At 45.6% G+C, this 24,228-nt stretch overlaps 1 protein-coding gene across 2 annotated transcripts in view; it reads left to right on the forward strand.

The window, feature by feature from the left end:
- KIF13B (kinesin family member 13B) overlaps positions 1 to 21,629 on the forward strand; it is a 116,086-nt gene extending 94,457 nt beyond the window's left edge. For both annotated transcript variants that reach the window (XM_033053673.1, XM_033053674.1), the window contains 5 exons: positions 2,707 to 2,824; positions 3,615 to 3,748; positions 12,090 to 12,152; positions 13,587 to 14,556; positions 17,687 to 21,629. In XM_033053673.1, coding sequence (XP_032909564.1) covers positions 2,707 to 2,824; positions 3,615 to 3,748; positions 12,090 to 12,152; positions 13,587 to 14,556; positions 17,687 to 17,970 — 1,569 coding nt within the window. In that variant the 3' untranslated portion in view covers positions 17,971 to 21,629. The remainder of the gene's footprint in view (positions 1 to 2,706; positions 2,825 to 3,614; positions 3,749 to 12,089; positions 12,153 to 13,586; positions 14,557 to 17,686) is intronic.
- The last annotated feature ends 2,599 nt before the right edge of the window (positions 21,630 to 24,228 follow it).

Raw genomic sequence — 24,228 nt, forward strand, 5'->3', positions numbered from 1 at the left:
ACCTTCATTTAGCCTGGCAAAATACTGAAAATTATTTAGAAAATGTAGTCTTCCATAGTATCAAGGCTGAAGCAACATTTTTGAAAGATCCTAAGAAAAAGTCACCAAATGCTGCCATTCTTCCTGGGTAGGGTGAATATTCTGAAAGTGTTCTGCTGGTTCTTAACTACTCCATTTCTTCAGCATTCCCCAAACTAGAAAATCAAGATACTTGCCTGAAATAATTTTTTTTCTTGGAACAGTCAGTGAAGGACACTTCTGACTCAACAGATCATGACTCAGAAAATTATTTAGTTGCTCTTTACCTGCACTGAGTCCCTGTTGGAGTAAGCTACAATCCTCTTGAGTATTTGTTAATATTCTTCCTGTTTCTTCTTTTTCTGTGCTCTCCAGCAGCACTTGGACTTGGCTCAGGATGTGTCACCTTGAGCCATTGAAGTGGATCACTATCTCAGAATCCAAAAGGATCACTAATCAAGCTTTGTATTCTCCAAAAATGAAGTTTTCAGATGCTTTTCCCAATCCAATGCCAACATCTACCAGGCTGATGGCAGACTAAGCCAGGAGGCAACAGAACCAGTATTTCAAGATTATTCTGAGTCTTGTGCTGTTTGGTTTGAGTCTTCTATTTTTTAGAAATCTCTGCACATGATAAGGCCACCTGAGAGAAATCTGCACTAATAGAAACACAAAAGGAAAAAAAAAATTGAGTTTGAGGATGAGGAATAGGAAAGATGGTTTCATGGAAGCATTTGGTGGAATTTTCCAGCCTCAGATGTGACTCCTGGATGTGTGTAAGACATCAATGAGTTGCAGGTCCAGGATGATGCTGGAATTGGAAGTTTAGGGCATGGGCAGAGCAGGAAGCTTTCAAGAAGGTGTTAAACACCAAAGTCCTCCAAAAGAGCAGAGTAAACAAAGCTTGGCTTTGAGGATGCCTCAGTGGCCTCAAACATCCATCAGTTCTCCCAAATTTGTCTCCCCAGCTGGAGCAGGAGGGCTGAGGACAGGTCCTGCTCTGCCCAAGTGAGGTTACTTGCTATTCAAAGCAGGAGAGCTTCCCTGGGACTGACTTATAGATCCAAGTGGAAATGATTCCTGCCCTGGGCTGCTCACCGTGACCTTCAGCCCATTGGAGAAATCTATTCCTCCTATCCTGGCTTATTTATTATTTGTGAAACATTCATGACTTCAAGTTCCAGTTAAGATTAGTTTGGCTGCCTGTCATTTTTATGTTCAAGGTCAGATTAATTCCTTGCATCCAACAGTGGGGAGTTTGTTGGAAAAGCACATTTTCCCCCTCTTCCTCCAGGAAAAAATACATGAAACTGAAGTTCTGGGATGCAGCAGGTCCTTCCATCCCTTGTAATTATTCAGATGTACAATAAAATCCAGATTTTGCACCAGCCATAGCACAACTCTTTACCAAAATTTAAAAAAAAAATGGGATTAGATTTTTAGATTTCAGTTTTTATCATTTTGGCTGCACCACCTCTGGATGTGGAAAAGTGAAGCTTTGCAAGCTCATCCTGAGAGCATCCTGACAACACTTTCCTGCAAGACCCTGAGACTTCTTGAAGAGTCTGAGGCTGGACTTTTTTGACCCATAGGCTCATAAATGGGTGTTGAGTTGCCTTCAGGTCTCCTGTAAATTATGTAAATGAGAAGGAAGTGTTTTGACAGTGTGGTTTTACATCTGTGCCTCCTTCAGGTGTTTTCAGGACAACCCCATGGAAATTCCAGCAGAGACACACCCTGGCCAGTCACTTGGAGTTATTGCAGATGAATTTATAAATTATTTTACCTAGTAAGATGAGAGAATTAATAAAAAATGTATTTTGACACGTAGATTCTTGATGCTCACACCCTGATGTGAAACAGTGGCCTGGGGTTTCTCTGTTAGCAAAGAGGCTTTGGCACTGAGCCAGATTCTGCCTGTGGGTTTGAGAGGAACTTCCAGAACCATGATGGAACTTTGTAAAAGCAAGAGAAATTCTGGGGTGCAGAATGGTGTGTGGGAAAACCCAACCAGAGAACTTTGGGATCTGGGAGGGCAAAGGAGCTGCTCTTTTCTCTGTCCCTGTTTCTTCCTCATCTGCATCAGGCTCTTGTAGGGCTGAAAATTTCTTGTTTCCTCTTCAAACCCCCAACCTGTCCTAATCTTTTTTGTGGCTCCTGCTGTCCACAGCTGGGATATTCCAGCTTTCTCTGTCCCAGGCTGTCTCAATACTTTGCAGTGCCTCAGTTGCTTCCTCTTGATGTGATCAACTCCTTTCTCTGACTCCAGGCACAGATTTCCATCCTTTAGGTCCTGTACTTGTTTAAAGTTCTGTCCTCCCCCATTTCCTGATGCTGCTTCCACTCCTCCTGATTAGATACACAAAATATTCAGGAATTTTGGGCAGACAACACCATATCATTTTCACCTGGTTGTAACATACTCAGCTTCCAAAACACAGCAGCACAAGTGGGTGAAATATTACAGCTGTGAGGTCTAGAAATTAACTTTTTCTGTGCCTTAATGCTGAGGGTGCTCATCTTTGCAGGGCTGGGTGTGCCAACTAAAAAAGCACCTCTGGGGCAGGGTCTTTGCTCAGCTCTGGCACTCTGAGCTTGGCACAGGGGCTGTGCAGGGTGTGTGAGGTTTGCTGTGCTCCTGCTGTTGTGCTAACTTGGAAAAAAATCCTTTTTTTTTCCTCCCTCTAGGGTCGGTGGGAGAGTCAGCAAGATGTGTCCCAAGGTGCCACAAACTCCAGTAGAGGCATTAGCCCATCTCGAACCTCCCTGCCAGGCTCTGGGCAGCAAAACCACTCTCCTGATGCAGGTGAGGGCTCAGGAAACTCCTGATCTAGGTAAGGACTCAGGAAATTCCTGATCTAGGTAAGGACTCATGAAATAAGGGCTCAGGAAATTCCTGATCTAGGTAAGGACTCAGGAAATAAGGGCTCAGGAAATTCCTGATCTAGGTAAGGGCTCAGGAAATTCCTGATGCAGGTGAGGGCTCAGGAAACTCTGATCCAGGTGAGAGCTCAGGAAATAAGGGCTCAGGAAACTCTGATCCAGGTGAGGGGTCAGGAAATTCCTAATCTAGGTAAGGGCTCAGGACACTCCTGATCCAGATAAGGGCTCAGGAAATTCCTGATCCAGGTCAGGGCTCAGGAGACTCTGATCCAGGTGAGGGCTCAGGAAATAAGGGTTCAGGAAATTCCTGATCCAGGTAAGGGCTCAGGAAATTAGGGCTCAGGAAATTCCTGATCCAGGTAAGGGCTCAGGAAATAAGGGCTCAGGAAATTCCTGATCCAAGTAAGGGCTCAGGAAATTCCTAATCCCCAGGTGAGGGCTCAGGACACTCCTGATCCAGGTAAGGGCTCTTCTGCAGCTCAGGGAACTTCCTGAATTTGGGATAAAGTCACTGCAGCTCTTGAGTGTCCCAAAAAGTCAGAGTGCTTTCCCTTGGTTAATTCTTTGACCACAGAAGTCATCTTAGACTGGGAAGAAGTTGTTTAAATTTTTTATAGAGAGTTTTGGGTCAGCTTTGGTTTGTTGTTTGTATTTTTTTCCCCTTTTTGCAAAGAATAACTCTTTTAATGTATTAATATTTTTTTCTCCAACAGGTATTGGTAGCCTGGCTGCTTCCTACCTGAATCCTGTCAAGTCCTTTGTGCCTCAGATGCCAAAGCTGCTGAAGTCCCTGTTCCCTGTTAGAGATGAGAAAAAGGGCAGGCAGAGCTCCCCCTTAGCACAGCAGGTAAAGCATTAAATCACCCACAAAATCCAATATTGGTGAGTGCTGCTGGCCTTGCTGGCACAGAGCTGTTTTATAAAAGTTGTTGCAGAGCAAACCAAGCTTTTAGGCACAGCAAAGCTCATGATCCATTTCCCCTCCATCCTGCCCAGGGATGCTGGAGCTGCTGGAACTTATTGACACACACTCAGCCCACTTGGCTTTTTACAAGTGCCAGCTCCACTCCCAGGGTGATTTATAGGCCTCCCACTCCCAGCAACAATGGGGAAATTTATGAAGGGCACTTAGTGTTGTTTGTGTATTGCCAGGAGGAAAATGTAATTCTATTTTTAATTCCTTATTTCACATCCCCTCCCTCCCAGCCCTCACCCTAGCTCATGTCACCTTTTACCATCTTTTCCTGTGTACTGGGGGCAGTTGCTTTTGTTCCTTCTTATCTATTCCACATGTCAGGGAAACCTTGGATTTCCTTTTTTACCTTTTGGATGTTGTGCTGCAAAGCTCCCACCTGCTCCAGATGTGGCTTCTGTGCTCTGAGCAGAAGTTGATGCATGGTCAAGCTGACTGAAAAAAACACCTCTGTCCTCTAAAAATAGAGAATCCCATTGTAAATCATATAATCTCCTTTATTTGTGAAGCTGTAGTTTATTTTCTAAAGGAATGTTTCCCTCTAGAGTAAATTTTGAAGGTTTAACAAACTGCTGTGAGGATGAATCTGGAGCCAGATCTCCAGAAAGTTTCTGCCCAATGCTGGCTCTGCTCTCACCCTCATAACTCAGACTTTTCCTCACCTCTTGCCATGCAGCCAAACATTTTAAAGAGTATTTTCTTTTTTCTTTTTTTTTTTTTTTTTTGTGCATGAATCCAGGTATTTTGTTTGCTACAACTAAAATTAAACAAGAACCTCCCAGGAGCACAGGAAGTTGTTTTGGCATAATGGAAATGCAGTAAAATAATAAATAGAGCAAAAATAAATCTACTAACACTTAAACATTTTCAAAAGTAATTTCTGGCACATATAGCACAAATAAGAATGAGGCAGTTTTGAAATATTTTTAGCTTGATTGGGGATTCATTTTGCATTTTCATGTTGCCTTTTGCTTGGTGTTGAGGCTGAAATTGTACAAACCTCCTCATCTATGAACTGTAGAGAATTAAAATGAAGGTGGTGACTTTCTTTAAAGGTATTTGGGTATGGAAAGATGCAAATAGGTGCTCTTACAATTGCAGTGAGAGCCTTTCACACCTTCTTGAATCCTCAGTGAATCAGTGAGAGCTGAGAGGAGAAACGAGGCCTCATTTCCTGCCTCTAGTCTCAACCACCTGTTCCCACTCCTTTCTGCTCAAGATCAGTCGTGGATGATTTGTCTAGAAATCAAGTTTTCAACTACAGAGACATCTCTTTAATGAGGTTTTAGTTTATGCTATGGAAAGTCAACCAGGTCATGATCTCAGTGATTTTTAATAGGAGAGGAAATGCTATTAATGCTTTGTTTTTTTAAAAAATAAGAGGAATATGTGATGCTTCCATGCTTGCACTGGAGAGCAGCCCAGGGTTTCCATGACCAGTGGATCTGTGTAATAGAATGAATTTACAGTAATTTCACCATTATAAGCCGCACCATTTTGACTAAAATTTTGGTCCGAACCCAAAGTGCAGCTTATAATCAGGTGTGGCTTATATATGGACAAAGAATGAAAAGTTGCTGTTTTAGTTTGGAGGACAGGTGTCTGCTGAGAAAGGCAGGAGCCTCTCTTTGAAATGGAGAATGTAAACCCCCTCCCTCCAAATTATTATAATTTTGAAATCAAGGGGCTCTCAGGCAAAGATACGGGAATTAGGAATAACAGTTCTTTACTAGGGAAATTAAAATAGAAATACAGCACTACAAAGAAACAAACCCCAAACCCTGACACAGTCAGAGTACAACCTGACACCCGTCAGGCAGGGTGTTGGCAGCAGTCCCATTCCATGGTGGCTGCATCCTCCTGCAGTGACAGATGTGGCTCAGTTGGAGCAGTGCTCCTGTACAAGGTGCAGTTTCCCTCCGGAGCTCCAATGGTGATGTGGAGAAATCCGGTTTTCCTCTGGAGTCCAGTGGAGAAAGGGGCTCCCTTAGTGTCCCAAAGCCTCTGTTTTTATCTTGGTAAGAAATGTTGGGCTCTTCCCCCTGGCTGGAGCAACTCCCAATGGGATGCAGTAATTTTATCAGTGCCACAGTGGGACTCAATGGCCATGAGCAGAAAATGACTGGCTGGAGGAAGGATGGGCTGTGAAAAGATAAAGAACAATGCCCTGCCTGGTTTCAATGGATGCCCATTAGCAGAATATCTCCCACAGAGATCATTATCACAGCTCCAGGAGAATTTGGACAATGCTCCCAGGGATGCGCAGGGTGGGATTTTGGGTTTCACTGGATGATCCTGGTGGGTCCCTGCCAGCCCAGGATATTCTATGATTCCATGAAAAGTCAGTTTTCCAAAGGAGCAGCACTGAACCTTTTCCCAGGTTTGAAGTTAAGTTCACCACAACTATTCCAAGTGGATGTGCTACCACATCTCTGATCCTGTCCTGGTAAAAGGGGAGATCAGTTCTGATCTATCATTATAAAAAAACACACTTTCAAAATTATTTCAGCAGCTTTTTATTTCAGTCCTGCCCATAGAACAGCATCAAGGTGAGCGAGCCCACCCAAAATTAGCTTTACAAAGGGATCTTCCCTTGTTTAGGGTGCTTGCTTGAGCTTGAAAAAAAAACCCAAAAAGGCAGAGATTCCAGTCAAGGTGGTGGCACTGAACAAAATTGCTGTCTTTGACCTTCTGCTGCAAGTTTAGTAACTAATCTGGAGAATAATGAACCGCAATTAATGAAATCTGCTCTCGTATTCAAGTGTGTTTCTCAGACAGCACATAAAATAATTGAAAGAACTTCCTGCTCTCTAATTAGTTAGATGGAATTAATTTGGCATAATAGGATTCTTTATGTAACTCGCAGAACGGCTTCCGATGAAGCTGTTTATGTACCTAAAAGATTGGGTTCTGATGGAGCTGTTTATATACTTTAAAGTTAGAAAATGCCTATTTTCTCCTTTATCTGGTGCCTTTAAATTAATTGCCAGCAGTCTGTAAATAAAAAAATATTTAAAAAAAAAAAAAAAAGAAGCCAATAATTTAAAGCTTTCTCGATGGCTGGAATTGCTTTTTATTCCCCCAACCTGTTCTTGAAAAAGCTGAGAAGCACAGAGTGCAAGATTTGGAGCCTCACTGCTGATGGGGGGAGAAGCTTAAAATCTTTGTGTAAAATATAGAGGTGGAGGGAGAAGCAGAGTTTCATCTGTCTGTGCTTAATTATATTATGCAGGAATTGAAACTCCTTTTTTTTTTTTTTTTATTCTCATGCTGAGGCTTTCCCAGTGTGCACCAAGCAGAATTCCTGTTCTTTTCCCTTGTGACCCCGTGGTTCTCCAGGAACTGCCTCTGTAATCACATTTCAGGGCATCACTGGGTGCTGGCATTAAAAATGCACACATTAAATTCCAATTTCTGGGTTTTTTTGGCATTCCTGTGGCCAATTTGGTGAGTGGATTTTGGTCACCTTCCTTTTTTGGATGCTCAGATGTCTCAGATTTATTTTTTTAAAAATATAAACTCTTTGAGTTTCCATATAATTCATTTTTGCTTTATGCTGTAACCACATGGAGAGGGCAGCTGTCACTTCTTTGCCTTCCACCTTCTGATGCAGACATGGAAATTAATGTTAAAATGCAGTTAATGAAAGGCTTTCTAAATAGACAAAACCCCTTTTTTTGGCACTCCATTAAAAAATAACAGTTTCATGGATGGCCCTGGTGCACAGTAGAATTGCTAGAACTGACATTCCTTAATCAAATGTAAATAATATGGCCTCAGAGAACCTTCTTTAACATCTTAAAAGCTTTTTTTTTTCCCAGAGTTTCAAGTGAAAAATCATTTAGATGCTACAATCAGCAGAGCTCGTGTGTCTCCTTGTGACTCAGTTGTTGGTGTTTTGATTTCTTTCTGAGCTCAGTTTTCCCTGTCATCCTCAAATACAAATATTTTTTTATGAGAATCAGTGTGGAAAACTGGATTTGGAAGTTTCAAACCACAAAGTCGAATTTCTTTACAAACTAACTTAGAAATGGGCATGAATTACTCTTTTAATCTGCCAGGACCTAGAAATGAGCTGCATAGGGAATGGTGTGGTTAATTTTGTATAAATTCTACTAGAAATGGGGAATTCTGGAGTGTTACTGTGAGCTGAAACGTTCCACATCCAGAATGTGGAGTAAGAGGGGGGTGATGGGTTAATATTTAAATGCAGAGTGTGTTTAGAGAAGAAAATGAGCAAACACCAAAAAACCCAACAAATTAACTTGCACTGGATTTCAGCTCTCCTTGTGGAGAGCAGGTGATTTTGTATTTGAGTAATTAATGACTTTGCCCTCAAATTAAAAATAATTTTCAAGAGGAATATTGTTGGGGGGGTGTGTCTTTTAGAAATTGATTATTTTTTGGAGGGGGTAATTTGGAATTCTCCGTGAATTTCTGTGCACACCTTGTGGAAGTATTTTATCTTGAGTGCTCCAGACTGATTTAAATCTCTGTTTAATGAATTTAAATCTCTGTCCTGCTGCAGAAGTTCCCAGTAGCTGCTGTTAAATAATGATGGGGCCATCACACTGTCAGTGGGAAGGTCCTTGCTTCAGCCACTCCTGGGAAAGCAAGGAGAAGAGCAGTGGAATTTTGGGATAATGTCCTTTTAGGACTGTATCAGCCTTGGCTAAAGCATACCTGCCATTCACAGGGCAATTCTTGGCTGCACTGGCCTGCTCTGCTCTCTTAAATGCCACTGAGCTTTTTTCATATCAGCTGTTAATACTGAGGGATTTTCATCCAAGTGACACCAAACCAAAGGCTTTGCACTGAGGTCATCACTCACTGCTGCCAGAGGCATTTCACAAAGTGTTTAATCCCAAATGTGTTTTGGGAGCTCCTGGAGGAGGTGGCCATTCCACATGTGGAATATATGGGATGAAAAAAAAAATGTTCATTCAGGATTAATGGTGGTGCATCTGTAACTGGGCAGAGACACACAAATGCTTTTGGGCTCTAATTTGGACACCTCAGAGAATGTGCACAGTGAGCAGAAAATGTGCATTTGTAGAGATCAAAGATTCATGGAATCACCATGGAATCCTGCAATGGTTTGGGTTGGAAGGGACCCTGAAGCTCTCCCAGTTCCACCCCTGCCATGGCAGGGACATCTTCCACTGTCCCAGGCTGCTCCAAACCCTTCCAGCCTGGCCTTGGACACTGCCAGGGATCCAGGGGCAGCCACAGCTTCTCTGGGAATTCTATTCCAGGACCTCCCCACCCTCCCAGCCAGGAATTCCTTCCCAATATCCCACCCAGGGAAGCCATTCCCTGTGTCCTGTCCCTCCATCCCTTGTCCCCAGTCCGTCTCCAGCTCTCCTGGAGCCCCTTTAGGCTCTGGAGGCAGAATCCCCCCCTCCCCTGCTGCCCACACTGTGGGATTATCCCAGCACTTGGGGGATTTTTGGGATGTGAGTGCTCCCCCCTGGGGCATGTCCAGCTCCTTTATATCCTCATCACCTCCCTGCACAGAGCAGCAGCTCCTAGGAGAAGACAATCAAAGATGCTTTAAAGTGAAAAGCTTTCATGTTCTCCCTCACTCTGTGATTTGTCAGCTTGGTTGAAGAAATTCTGCCAGAAATCATCACTGTAAAAGGCTCCTGTGTTGCCAGTGGGTAAATAAGAGACATCAAGTTTAGCAGCCACTGTCTACAAACATTTCATGATAGAATTTGGCTCTGCATCCAGAATTATTTTTCATCCAGCAACATCTTCCCAGCTAGTCCCAACACTTTGTTTTCAGGGTCTCCTCTCCCCAAGGAATTTGGATTTCACCCCAGCCCTCGTGCCCCAGCGAGGCTGTTCCTGCCCTGCTGCTTTTGTCAGCCCCAAAGCTGGGCAAGTGCCACCTCTCAAATTGCTTTTTTCTCCCTGGTTTTTTTTACTGGAACTTGGAGATCTGTCGTGCTTTCAGGAGGAGAACTTGATGAGGAGTGATTAAAGCCTAATGGTTTTCTTTTGCTGTGTGATACCGATTGGATTTTTAGATTTTTATGGATTTGGAGAGATAAAAAAACCCAAATGAATTTTTTACTCTGTTTATTTGTTTTAGAGGGAGAAAAGGGAATCAAAAGAACTGAGAGATAGCTTTAAATACTTTTCCTTATTCCAGTTCTGAGCTGGAACAAATTTTATAAAATTTTATAAAACTTTGTAGTGTTTCTTCATTGGTTTATTCTGATCCATCTGCTTCCTGGAGCCCCAGACCCTGACCTAGTGAGGATCTCAAAATGCACAAACTTGTGCACACCAAACAGAGCCAGTCTGCTCTGAACCCTGTTCCAGTGGTGAATTTTTATTTAGCAGGTTCAGGAACAAGCAAAAACCCCTCCTCCTCCCTTTGCTTGAACTGGAGCTTTAATGTCTTCAAAAAACTTTATTTGGGTCCATGGTGACCCTGTTGGGGTTTTGCCCATTTTTTCTTTTTTTATTTTATACCTTGATCCACCTTGGTTTTTAATGCCTGGCAATCTCTGTATAAATAAAAACTTCTTCTCTCCCATGTTTGTTCCTCTTGAGGGTAAATCATAGTCCTGCTTTACTGGGCTTAGAAGGGGTGCAAGAAGAGATTCCTCTCTCTTCAGCTGGAAGGTTTCAGTGCTTTAAACAGAATGTTGAGGTCTGGGAGCTGAGCACTGCCTGTGTGTTTGACTAAAATTTTGACTAAAATTTTGGTCCAAACCCGAAGTGTGGCTTACAATCAGATGTGGCTTAGATATGGACAGAGAATGAAAAGTTACTGTTTTAGTTTGGAGGACAGGTGTGTGCTGAGAAAGGCAGGAGCTTCTCTTTGAAATGGAGAATGTAAACCCCCTCCCTCCAAATTATTATAATCTTGAAATCAAGGGGCTCTCGGGCAAAGAGATGGGAATTAGGAATAACAGTTCTGTACTAGGGAAATTAAAATAGAAATACAGCACTACAAAGAAACAAACTCCAAACCCAGTGGAGAAAGGGGCTCCCTTAGTGTCCCAAACCCTCTGTTTTTATCTTGGTAAGAAATGTTGGGCTCTTCCCCCTGGCTGGAGCAACTCCCAATGGGATGCAGTAATTTTATCAGTGCCACAGTGGGACTCAATGGCCATGAGCAGAAAATGACTGGCTGGAGGAAGGATGGGTTGTGAAAAGATAAAGAACAATGCCCTGCCTGGTTTCAATGGATGCCCATTAGCAGAATATCTCCCATGGAGATCAGGATCACTGCCCCACCCTCAACAGATGGTGATAGAACAGATACCTTTTATCACACTCTGTATTGTAACATGCGGCTTATAATCGTAATAAACTTTGTAATGTGTCTGCCTGATGGAGTTTTTCCCCTCAAAATCTGAACCTGCCCTTGCAGTGAATATTTAACAGTGCTCAAGAGATGTTTCTGCCTTTTTCTCCTCTCTCCTTCTCTTCATGCTTCCCTTTCCCAAGGTTCTGCACTGACCTGCTGGTTCCTTCCCCTCCTGTGTGACAGCCCAAGCTGACAGCATAACCTCAGATTTATATCAGGTGTCACAGTGTGCTGCTCAGCTCTCAGGAGAGGGATTATTTCAAACCTGCAACATAAAAACCTGAATATGGAGCAAGGGGGGGCTGTTTATTGTCAGTGCCTGTGTGTCCAGCCCTGTGCAGCAGGCAGTGGGAATGTCCTCCTGGAAAAGGGGATGCACAGACCTGCATTCTGCCCTGCTTTTGGAGTTTGAGCCAATAATGCTCAGATCCAAGCTGAATTTAGAGACTGGAAAAGGAGAAAGAGTTCTGGGGATCAAACCATAGATCCTTCAGGATGCAATAACCCAGCACCACCCCCATGGTCAGGACCAATCCATGTCCTCAAGTGCCACATCCAGAAGTTTTTGAGCATTTCCAGGGATCCAGGGGCAGTCACAGCTTCTCTGGGCACCCCACCCTCACAGGGAACAATTCTATCCTAATATCTAACCTAAATCTTTTTTAGCTTAAAACTAAAATCTATTCCCTCTGCCTGTGTAAAAAGCCTCTCTCCCTCTTTTTTTGACAAACTCCATTTGAAGTACTGAGAGTCTGGTTTAGTTTTTCATCCTTACATGACAAAGCCTTGCTTAGGATCCCAAAATTTCAAACACCAGCTTTAACATTTACCAATTTGCCAATAATTAATCCTTTCATCGAATGATCCTCTTCATTTCCCTCCCCTCAGGCTGTCCCAAGAATCATGGTTCAGTCAGCCACTCTGGATGCCAGTGCTGCAAGGATAAAACAGGTGAGCACATCCCAGGATGTGAGGATACAATTTTTATATTCACCTGCCAGAGGTGGCCAAAGCTTCAGCTGCTTCAAACCTGTTGCATTTGTGCTGCTGCCTCGCTGTGAGACACTGAAATTCTGCTGGGTGTTTTAGGTCCTGGTAAAATCTCCTCTCCTATTCCTGGTTACACTTTTATATTTGAAAGCATTAGCAGATAATTAGCTGAAATTTAGCTGGTTTGCTGCTTCAAAAGGAAAATTTCTAGGCTCTGACAGTGTCTATAAGCAGGATGTGGCTGTTCTAAGTGTGGAGCTTAATTCCCCATTTTGCCATGATACCATGGAAAAACTTGCTAAGCTGGAGAGAAAATAAAGCCTGTGATCTCTCAATTTCAGCAGAACTTCAGTCTCCTGAGCAGCACATCAACTTCCTCCCACTGTGCTTTCATTGTCTTAAAAAACTCTGTTATCCAAAGGGAAAATCCAGAGAAAGAGCAAAGCTCCTGAGTCCACATGGACACCACCCTTGCCATAAGAAAATGAACAATATGTTTTTAATCTGCTAACATATTTTTAAATTTTTTTATTACATTTCACTTAGCAATAGCAAACCTTTGGTTCTGAAATTCTAGTAAGCCAGTCAAATCCCTCTTTCTTCAAATGCTGCTTAAGTTTCCAGTAGAAAAGGCATTTTGGGAATAAGCTGAAAAATCCTGTAGTTTGGGACACTCAACCACTAGATGGGAGAAATCACAAAATTGTGAATAATGAACAAAAATGCTCACCTGAGACAGGATTTGTTCAGATCTACCCATCTCCAACCTCTTTTTTTTCCCCCCCTTCCTATTAGGACTCTCCCCCCTCCCTCCTTCCCAAAGAGATTTAGAGACATCCTAATCTTTTAGAGTACATGTGCTGGCAAAAGATATTGATCTATCAGATTTAGGAAACTTTACAGCCAAGAAATACATCACTGAAATGGGCTGTTAATCTCATGAGGTGCAGTTAATTTCATCCTCTGGAAGTGCGAGGTGCTGGCAGCACTGAGGTGGGAATGGCATTTGGAAATGGGGACAGAAATGACACTTTAGGTGCAGGGGGATGATTTATCCACCCAGAGAGTTAAGCCAAATAACTGTGAGAGACTTATGGATCACAGCTTGCTTTCCCTTCCCTATAAATCCTGCTGTTCAAACAGCAAATGACCATTCCTGTAATATAAATAATTTTTCAGTAAATATTGGGGAGTGTATTTCTTGGGGTTGACATTTCCCTTCTTAATGGAAGGAGCGAGCTGACAATCCTCCCAGGCTGGCAGGGCTGACTTGGGATCAGCTTCCATCTTCTGGAGATGGCAGCTGCCCAGGGATTTAGATAAGCTCAGAGGTCTGGTGTGTGGGTTTTATTTGGGATAACAGAGCCCCACGTTCCCTCTCCCCCTGTGTTCCAGATGAACCAGGAGGAAGCAGCGAAGCCGCTGGAAACGCTGGCGCAGACGCCCGAGGTGGACAAGAGTCTGGAGAAGACACCCAAAGTGCCTTTGCAGCAGCCCACAGGGGACAGCCAGGCCCAGGACAGCCAGGAGGGACCTCCAAGCCCCCTGAGTGAAGCCTCCAGTGGGTATTTTTCCCACAGTGTCTCCACAGCCACCCTCTCCGAGGCCCTGGCAGCGGGAAGCGACGCTGTGGCTCAGCCGGGAGGTCCAGCACCTGCAGGGAGTGACTCCCCTCAGGCTCAGCTCCTTTCTGATGTGCAGGGACACTCAGACAGGGCTTCTGAGAGCTCTCTGGCCACAAAGAGGGAGAATCCCCCCACCTTCAGCCTTCCAAGTGCTCCCCCCAGACCGAGGGACGGCCCTGAAGTCAATGGAAAGTCGTGCACTTCTCCTTACCCCAGCGAGCAGGGAAACGATGCCTCTGCAGCCACTGATGCAAAACCTCTTCTCTCTACCTCCACTCTGAAGGAGTCAATATCCAAACAATCACTGGAGTCAGCAGGACAAGCCAGGAAAAAGGAAACATATCCTGGGGCTTCAGAACTGGGGTTTCCCAAAGCTCATCCTGACCAGCCCAGCGCTGCAGCCTCCCCCTTCAAAATCCAGAAGGTGAAAACATCAGAGCTGAGATCCTTTACAAGCATGCTGGGGGCAGATGCCACGAGTTCCCTGGGCACAGAGGAGCAGCAGGAAGGAGAAAAGAGCACATCCAGTGCCCGTGGACTGAACCACAACGGGTCAGAGACAGCGGAGGAAAAACTGGAGGTGATTTCTGACTCAGAAGATACCAACGAAATCCCTGAGTGGCTGAAGGAAGGAGAATATGTCACAGTTGGCACAAATAAAACAGGCACTGTGAGATACATTGGGCCCACAGACTTCCAGGATGGAATATGGGTTGGTGTGGAGCTGGATTTGCCTTCAGGTAAAACATCCCCTGCAGCTGGTGTGTCCCAGCTGGCAGAGCTCATCCTAAAGCTGCTTTTTTGGGGGGTTATTACCCACTGTGGCTTTATTGCCCATTGCAGGGGGCATTTTGAAAAGGGAAATGTAAAAGGTGTTCCCTGCTGTCACCTTATTCCAAACCTGCTCTCACTCCCAAGCCCTTTGAGATGCCAACCCAAATCATTCTGTAATCCCTGACTGTCCCTTTTCAGTCATTCCTTTTGGCTTCTTACACTGGAAGTAGGAATCAGAATTCCTTTTCCATGCCTTTTGGTAAGCAATAGCTGCAGGAGACAGGCCTTGTGTCTGCAGGATTCTCTCCTGGGCTTCTTCTGTGAGGATCAGGGTGTTGAAAGCCCAACAGGAGCTGTGGGATTTAGCTCAGAGGGACATTGAGGCTAAACGAGTTGCAAAGTCTCTTAATAGTTATTAAACTGTAATAGGATTTTATTTTTAAGTAAGCTTTAAAATTGCAAAAGACTATTTCTGTGTGTGTATATATATATAGTGAATATATATATATATATTTATTTTATATATATACACATGCACACTCCTGTATATGTGAAAAGCAGTGGGAAATAATCATCCACTGCCCACCAGGTCATACAGATAATTTGAGGTTTCTTTCACCACCTCATTTGTTCTCCCTGCCTGGTTCTTGCCTGTACAGCTGTGGAACTCCCAGGTTTTAGGGTTCCCAGGATTTTTTTGGAGACCAGGGTGCAGTTCCTGTGCTGTTGGTGTGGGAATGGGGTGTCTCCAGCTCAAGAGGATGGCTGGGATTTGATCCCTGCTGAAATGCAGGGGAGGTGCAGTGGCAGTGAGAGAATTTGGGTTACCCAGGCCATGTAAAACTCCTTATTCCAATCCTTTCAGCCAAGTGCAGCATTCCCAGGCTGGGTGGTGAATCTGCACATCCTGCACTCCTCCCTGCTGCACATTTCCCTGGGCTTGGAGCAGTTCATCCAGCAGAACACTGTCCAGGATCCAGAGCTCCCAAATCTCCCTGTGTGCTCATTACACCTGAACTGAGCAGTGACTTGCCAGCTGGTTTCAGAAAACTCTCTGGAGTTTTCCATCCTGGAAAGCAAACTGCAGCTCTTGATTCTTTTGCAAGCTGTAGTAGTTCCTCAGTTCTGGATTTGTGCCTCATTTTAAATATATATATATATATTTTTACAGCTTCATTTCAGTTTTGGAAGGTCACCTTCCCTGTCAGGCTACTCCAGTGCTGATTCTGTTTGCACATCCCAGTCAGCAGCAGATTCCATGGAAAAGTCAGGAGATTTTTGGACTGTTGAGGACTCAGCTGCTGATGTTGCTGGAATTTTTTCCACCCCCCTTCTGTTTCCACAAGAATTAAGACCCTGATTTGTTGGAGCATATCTGGACCTGGGCATCCAAGTCCTGGCCACGTGAGGGTGCATTGGACCCAACTGATGGTGGTGGAATGGAGAAGGAAACACCCCAAAAGCCAAAGGGGTGACTTTATGTCATTTAAAGAGCTGTTGGATCTTTCCACCTTCCCTTTATGCATGGGAGAAATCCCTGAACAGTCATCCTGAGAATTTTAAAATGAGAAATAGAAAGATCTCAACAGCACCAGCATAGGGAGATTATCCTTCCTGTTCTGTGGAGGGTTTACAACATGGCAGGAGTGACAATCCTCAACTTGAAACATCAACTCAGACAGCCAGAAACTCTTTTAAATGCCTGCTATCCCTTCCTTCCTGGTACTTTGGTAATGGAACTGACTGTTTACCACTTCTGGAGAAATTACAGAGCAAGTAGGAAGGCAGTGTCCCATTCAGAGTCACTCCATGCAGTGGCCTTGCTGGGGTTCAGCAGGAAAATTTCACCTCCAGGGTGGATTTTTAGGGAACAGTCATGCTCCCTCTCACCACTTTTTCCTTGCCTCTTCCCTGGGTGCAGTAGCACCAATTTGCACAGAACAAAAACCCATTTTGTAGGATAAAAACCCTTCCCTGTGAGGGTGGCACATCCCTGGGAGCACCCAAGTCAGGGGGTGCTGGGACAGTGGAAGGTGCTGAGAGGGAAGGATGTGAGATTAAGAACTTTTGATGGTTTTGACACGCCTTTTGCTATTTCTAAATTATTAAAGTACAGTAATTTCACCATTATAAGCCGCACCATTTTGACTAAAATTTTGGTCTGAACCCGAAGTGTGGCTTATAATCAGGTGTGGCTTATATATGGACAAAGAAGGAAAAGTTGCTGTTTTAGTTTGGAGGACAGGTGTCTGCTGAGAAAGGCAGGAGCTTCTCTTTGAAATGGAGAATGTAAACCCCCTCTCTCCAAATTATTATAATTTTGAAATCAAGGGGCTCTCAGGCAAAGAGATGGGAATTAGGAATAACAGTTCTTTACTAGGGAAATTAAAATAGAAATACAGCACTACAAAGAACAAACCCCAAACCCTGACACAGTCAGAGTACAACCTGACACCCGTCAGGCAGGGTGTTGGCAGCAGTCCCATCCCATGGTGGCTGCATCCTCCTGCAGTGACAGATGTGGCTCAGTTGGAGCAGTGCTCCTGTACAAGGTGCAGTTTCCCTCCGGAGCTCCAGTGGTGATGTGGAGAAATCCGGTTTTCCTCTGGAGTCCAGTGGAGAAAGGGGCTCCCTTAGTGTCCCAAACCTCTGTTTTTATCTTGGTAAGAAATGTTGGGCTCTTCCCCCTGGCTGGAGCAACTCCCAATGGGATGCAGTAATTTTATCAGTGCCACAGTGGGACTCAGTGGCCATGAGCAGAAAATGACTGCCTGGAGGAAGGATGGGGTGTGAAAAGATAAAGAACAATGCCCTGCCTGGTTTCAATGGATGGCCCATTAGCAGAATATCTCCCAGGGAGATCAGGATCACTGCCCCACCCTCAACAGATGGTGATAGAACAGAGACCTTTTATCACACTCTATTGTAACCCCAGACAATAGCTTGACATGTTCCAATCCATTCAAGGTTTTAATTCAATTCCCGCACTCTGGCTGAAAGATTCAGGCAGGCCCTTGACTCACTGAGTCCAACAGAAGGATTTGAGCTCCCCTCCCACCCCAGAGCACTCTGTGACTCCCTGATTCTCTCTGGCAGGCAAGAACGACGGCTCCATCGGAGGCAAGCAGTATTTCAGGTGTAACCCTGGCTATGGATTGCTGGTGAAGCCGGGCAGGGTGAGGAGAGCCCCGGGCCCCGCGCGGCGCCGCAGCTCCGGCCTGAGGCTGCAGGCGGCCGAGAACAGGAGGAGTGGGAACTTCTCTGGCTCAGCCTCCAACCTGGCCTCCCTCACTGCCCTGGCCAAGGCAGAAGGAGGATCCACGCTGCGGCTGGAGAAGAGCCAGAAGAACGCCGAGAACAGGAAATCCTGGGCGAGCTGAGAGAGCCCAGCCCAGCACACGCCCTGGGGCGCGGCCGGGGGAGCTTCGGGGAGCAAAACCAACCATGCCAGCTTCCAGCTGGTGGCAAACACTAATGAAGGGTTTGTTCTCTCTGCTCTGGGTGATTGACAGATAATTCTTTGCCTCATCGTGGTGCTGGATGCTTTGTTTCCTGTCCCAAGCCCTGGCACCTCGGGGGGCACCGATGGCAGTGGGGCCGGCGCTGGGTGGGTGTAATGAGCTCCTTCTCTCCCTCCTTTCAGAGGAAATTTGGTCAAACCACAGCACAGCTTCCACAAAATCCTCCCCAGGCACCAGTGCTTCCCTCCAAGTGCAGGCACTTCCTGAAGAGCCTCCCCAGAGCAGCAGCTCTGTTGTGATTCCCCAAGAGCTGTGTCAGTGTCGTGTAATCCATGAAAGGGCAACGTGGGAATCATTCCAGAGAGGCAGAAAAGTGGGAGCAGAACTTGGTTTGGAGATAAAGAACCCCCAAAGTCCCTTTGTTTAAAGCAGCAGCCCTTGGGTTATGTGGCTGGGAGCGGTGCCTGTTTGGATCAGTGCCCTGTTATCCCACTCTCCTGTGGAAAGCAGTGTGGTCTTCCCAGCTGGTTTGTTGGGAATGGGAGAAAGGCCATGACCAGCTCTGTCCTGTTTTTGAATTTTTGATCATTCAATGTTGCTCTCACCATGACAGGATCCCCTCTCTGGCCTTCCCCAGAGTGGCAGGACTTTCTCCTTGGTTCCTCCCTGTGGGCTGAGAGGATTTCTGCAGAGGTGTCAGCCCTGAAGTGCTTCCCTGTTCCCACCCAGCCTTTGGAGACACTCGGAATTTTGCCAAGCAGGGGCTCTCTGTCCTCATAACAGGATCAATCCAGTCTATTTATTTTTATTTATTCTTTTAGAACATGAAATGTTTGCGCTTTACAATCACCCCCTGCCCGCTGCACAGAGCCCTCCCAGCACCATCCAAAGAGGAGGTGCCTCTGTGGTTCCCAAAAAAAGCCTTCCTCTTGGAAAGGGGGAGCTTTGGGCTGCCTTTTATAAAACCTGATTTTATTTGTGGCTGGTTTTTAGCTGCCTGTGGCACAGGGGACCTGTCCCTGTCCCTGTGTCCGTGCACTGATCTGGTTTTCCTATCAAATCCTGAAAAGCCACAGATTTTTCTATCCTGAGCTGTTTGTATCTTGTTCAGTCATCATGGGGGGATTGGACAGCCTGAGCAATAAATGTTTTAGCTACGTGGGGACTATTTAGGATGCTAAATTAATAATTAAACTTTAATATCTCTCCAGTTGCTGCCCGTGGGTATCCAAGTGCCTTAAACATCTGGTTCCTAGGTCCAAGGGAAAGCTCCATTGGCATCAAAGGAGATAGGGATGCTTAGTGAAGGAGATAATTATGCTGATTTACTGTAATTAATATCATTTATGCAGAAGGAATAAAATTAAAATAGAAACTAATCTGTAGCAGAAATAAGTGGGCTGGGTTCCGATGCAGCCTGCGTGGAGCTGCCAGGGGTTGTGCATCCTTCCAGCTTGGTGTAAGTAGTTTCAGTGTTTCCTACATTTTCCTCAAGGAACCTTAATATAAAATGTACAGAGCAGCTTTTTAAAGATATTTTTAGTGTACAGTTTTCCCCCTTTTCCCTTTGCACGAAGCTCCTGTCCATCCAAGCCACGATGGGGGAGGAATTTGGTAGTGAGGGATTCGGGTGCTGAAATCCCAGGTTTTAAAATCAAAACCGGTTTTATGATCACAGTGAAACTTTTAATTCTGGGGTCTGAGGAGTCTTGCCAATGAAAGACCACCCACTAATGAATTTGATGCCTCTTCCTCTGCCTTGTTGGTTCTGTGAACTCCACCCTGCCCGTGTTTTTAATTGCACTTTGTTCTGATGTGCTGCCGGAAGAAGCCGATGGGAAGCAGCCCCTCCCAGACTCGTGTGTTTTTAGTCTCAGCATTTCAGATCCTTGGATTTAGGGATGTTTCCAAAACTCCTCCCTGTTTGCTCAGCAGCCCCTTTGGGGGAGATGCAAAGGGAGGAACCTCCAAGTCCCTTTTGAAGCCTCTTTTGTGCTGCTGGGTGGGAATCCAAGCTTTTCCCAGAGCCCATGGAAGGTCCAGGCTGCAGGAGGGAAGGGCAGGAGCAGCAAATCTGTGCATGGGGCTGGGATGATGCCAGGAATGAAGAGCAGGAGGAGCCCACAGTGCCCTGGTTGAGGGAGGACCTTGCTCAGAGTTGGTTTTCACCATCTCCTCTGAGTTTGGAAACAAAACCTCTCCTCCAATTGCACCCTAAAATCACTTTTTTTCTGACCTCCAGAAAGCCAAAAACATTGAATTTGGCCATGAGTGTGTTCCTGGAGGATTCCCTGACTCTCTCCTGCTCCTCACAGCTTTCCTGGGCACCTGAAGTCTTTTCTAAAGGTGTTTTTCAAATTTTTGGCACAGTGAGTGCACATTCCTCTACTCAAAGCCATCCTAATTTACCCCAGCTTAGCCAACTAAGCAGAAAAGAGGTAAAAATTACCATGGAGGTAATAATATCTGGTTTTTTACTGATAATATGGTAAGAACTCTACTCTCAGCCTAAAGGAGGAGGTGCTCTTAACTGGAACCACCAGCACTGAGGCTGCTGTGTGAATAGCTATGCAGATTTTTCCAAGATTTTCATGCACTTTATACAGGGAAGGAGAAGATTTCATGCAGGAGAGTGTCAAGTTTTATCAAATGTCTCATCTCTGGTGTCTGGGGGGGGCTCAGTCCTGCTGGCTGGGCCCCTGAATTGTGGGTGGGTCTCTTGGAAATTGGTGCTGCTGGGTTGGGAAGGCTCCATCCCCCCCTGATGTTTGTAGGGCTGGGATGTCTGTGCCACCAAGCCAGCCAAGAGGAGGCAGCTCAGAGGGACTTTCTGGGGTTTTGTCCACACCTTTTTCCTGTGTCAGGCTCAGCTCTTGAGGTGTTTTTGATGTCCATGTCCCAAACCAAGCCTGTTCACCCCGAGGTTTTGGCTCTTTGCTGTTCCATGACGCTGTTGAGCAAAACGAACAGAAGCAAATTCTGTGTGGTGGCACCGCCCAGGGTCCTTGAACAGAGGGGTTTGGGGTGGAATGTTCAACACCCCTGTGCTCTCCAGACCCCCCTCACTCCTCCCCTCAGTGTGGAACCCCTCCCAAGCAGGGCCTGGCTGCTGTCCCTGCCCTGTGGAGCTGCTGGAGCCGTGCCCAGCGATGCTCCCGCTGTCCCCCTGCCAGCTCCTCCAGTTCTTTGCACAAGGTTTTGTTCTCCCAGTGCCTTATCCTGGGGCCAGCAGCCAGGCTGGGCAGCCTGGGGGTGCCTGGAGTTCAGGGGATGAGGCAGTGAAGGACAGTGTGGGCTGGTCACACATCACAGTCAAGTGTCTTGTTCTCCATCCCCGGATCCATCTTCGGTTTCTGCCCTCTCCCATTCCCAAACCCTGGGAGCCATTCCCAGCTCGTGTGTCCCTGCCAGGGTCAGACACTGCAGGGGTTCAGTGTACTTTAAATGAGCTGAAATCCAAAGAGACTTTGTAATGAGCTGTAAAGTTTTTAATTATTTCTGTACCATACTAAATGACTGTAATGTTGTATCATACGTGCGATGCCGCCTGCAGGACCTGAATAAACGTCTTCTGTAGAGCCTGTGCTTTGTTGTTCCAGTTAGTGGCACCAAAATGTTTAGAATTGGGATTACTTGGGTTGAAACAGCTTCCAAAATTGATTCCTAGCACTGCCAAGGCCAGCACTGCCCCATGTCCCCAAGTGCCACATCCTCAAGGTTTTAAAATCCCTCCAGGGATGGTGATTCCAGCATGCCCTGACCCTTTTGAGGAAGAGATTTTTTTCCTAATACCCACAGTGGGATGAGGATCCCAGGGACTTCTCTGCCTCACTCCAGGCTGGTCTGTAGGGAGGTCACTGCCACAACCAACCCTGCCAGCCAAAAAAGGCCTCGGGGTGATAAGATCCCCCCCAATCAACATTTCATTATGTCCTTGAAAGCCTGGGCCACATCATTTCCTCTCTCTTTGGCACCATTTCTCCCCCAAACTGGGCTTCATGTTGGAGACAACAACCAGGGTTTGTCTGGGGTTATTTTGTGTAGTTTCTCAGTTTCTCTTGGCTTTCTCCTAAAGCAACAAACTGCGTTGGTCCCCCCTCCCCACTGAAACTCAGCCAGCAAAGGATATTTTTATCAGCCCTGTCTTGCAATCAGCACACGAAAACAGCTTTTTTTTTTCTTCTTTAAAGGCACTTCTCTTTTATGTTTTACCTTCTGAAAGAAAAAACCCCTCTTTGGCTGAAACACAGGAGCTGTTTGAAGCGGCATCGCTTTGTTCAGAGCGGCTCTTCCCGGAAGGTGGCTGTGGCACCTTCCCCGTGCTGCCACGTTCTGTTCTGCAGCCAAAGCTGCCTTGAAAAGGCTCCCATCAAAAAGAGCAGGAAAATAATTTTTATAAACCTCCAAAACTAACAAAGAACACTTTTTTTCCCCCCACGTTTTCCTTCAAATTAACGCCGCTTCCATCTCTCCTGGCTTCAAACATTTTGCCATGGGAGGCAGCAGCCCCTGAGTGGGGAGAGGAGCTGCCCTGCCACGAGCTGGGCACATTTCCAAGGGGGCTTTGCTCACCTTTGGGCACCAGCCTGGGATAAATTATTGGTTTTTTCCCTGATCAATGTGGTTTCCCACCAAAACAGGCACAAAGGGCTGCAAGTGCGGCTTCTTTGCAAGCACAGACCCTCCAGTGTGGATTTATTCCTCTCAAAGTTTTTTAACACATCTCCAAATGGAGCTTTTCTGTGTTCCTGGTTTTCATGCAACATCCCAGGTGTTGCCACAGACACCCCCAGAAGGGTTTTTCCCATCCCTGGAAGTGTCCAAGGGCAGATTGGATGGAACTTGGAGCAGCCTGGGACACTGGAAGATGTCCCTGCCCATGGCAAGGGTGGCACTGGATGAGCTTTGAGGTCCCTTCCATCCCAACCTATTTTGGGATTCCATGATCCTCAGCCCTCCAGAAAATTCCCTCTGTACACACAGCAGCTGTGGCAGCTGATGATGGGGAGGGTTAAGATAAATTTTATCCCCTCTTTGATGTCTGAGAGGCACAAGGAGCAGTCTGAAAGGTTTTTCCACCTCTGAAGTCCATTATTCATCATCTGCCCCTCTCCTGAGTTGCCTTTCCCCTGTTTTGGGGTGTCCATCCTGAGCAAACCCTCCCAACCTCATCTGCACATCCTGATTTTAACCAGGCTGGCAGGACCCAGATGAATCAATTCCTGTCCCTTTGTGTCCTCTCTGCCACCCAGCTGAGCCTCCACACCACCTGCAGGAATTTTTTCCCATTCTGAGGAAGCTTTTCCCCACCCACCCACCCATAAATCCTCTCTGAAACCCCCCAAGCCCAACAAGGAGCAAAGAGCAGCCACAGCCGCCTGCAGCCCTGGCCTTCTCAAAATTCCCCCTGTGCTCAATAATTCAACATCTTTTGGTTTTATCACCGAGTGGTTTGCTCCCCCCAGACCTTCAGCTGCTCCAACAAGAGATTTTATTGTTGGGGTGGGACTGACAGGGCCCTTGGAGGGAAAACTCCAAAACTTCCCCAGGCAAAGGAGGGAAAATTCCACTCTCAACATATTTGAGTGGGAAGAGCCCCAGAAGGTCTCTGCAATCAGCTCATGGCTCGAATTTGAGCTCATGGCTCAAATCCCAAGTGATTCCACTGCTTCAAATCCATCATCATGTCCACCACCTTCCAGAGGGGGAGTGCACCAAGAATTTATTTCCCCCAAACAAATTCAAATTTTCTGTTCATTTTGTTCTCAGCACACATTTGAGGTGTCACAGACAAGCCCTGCACAAAAAAGACAATGGAAAAAAGGGTCAGTGTTGAGTTATACATTTTTATTTTCTAATAGGTACAATACTAAAATAAACACAAATTAAAAAAAAGTTTTATTAAAACAAAACTGTACAAAAAAGCAGTTATACTACATTTTAATTACAGAACAGTCTACTGTCCAAAAGGCACTAATCCAGAATAGGAGATACAATGATACAGGACTCATTTGAACTATTTTAATCAATACAATAGAGCACTTGTTTCTCTGTCCATTCACATACAGAAACAAGGACTTTTGCTACAGTCATTACACATTGTTATAAATATGAGCCCTACGTGGAAAGGTGCAGCATCGCTCTCTGCCATGGGACAGCTCCAACAAACACAGGGAT

This window comes from Catharus ustulatus, chromosome 3 (genome assembly GCF_009819885.2).
Source record: "Catharus ustulatus isolate bCatUst1 chromosome 3, bCatUst1.pri.v2, whole genome shotgun sequence".
NCBI classification, from domain to species: domain Eukaryota; kingdom Metazoa; phylum Chordata; class Aves; order Passeriformes; family Turdidae; genus Catharus; species Catharus ustulatus.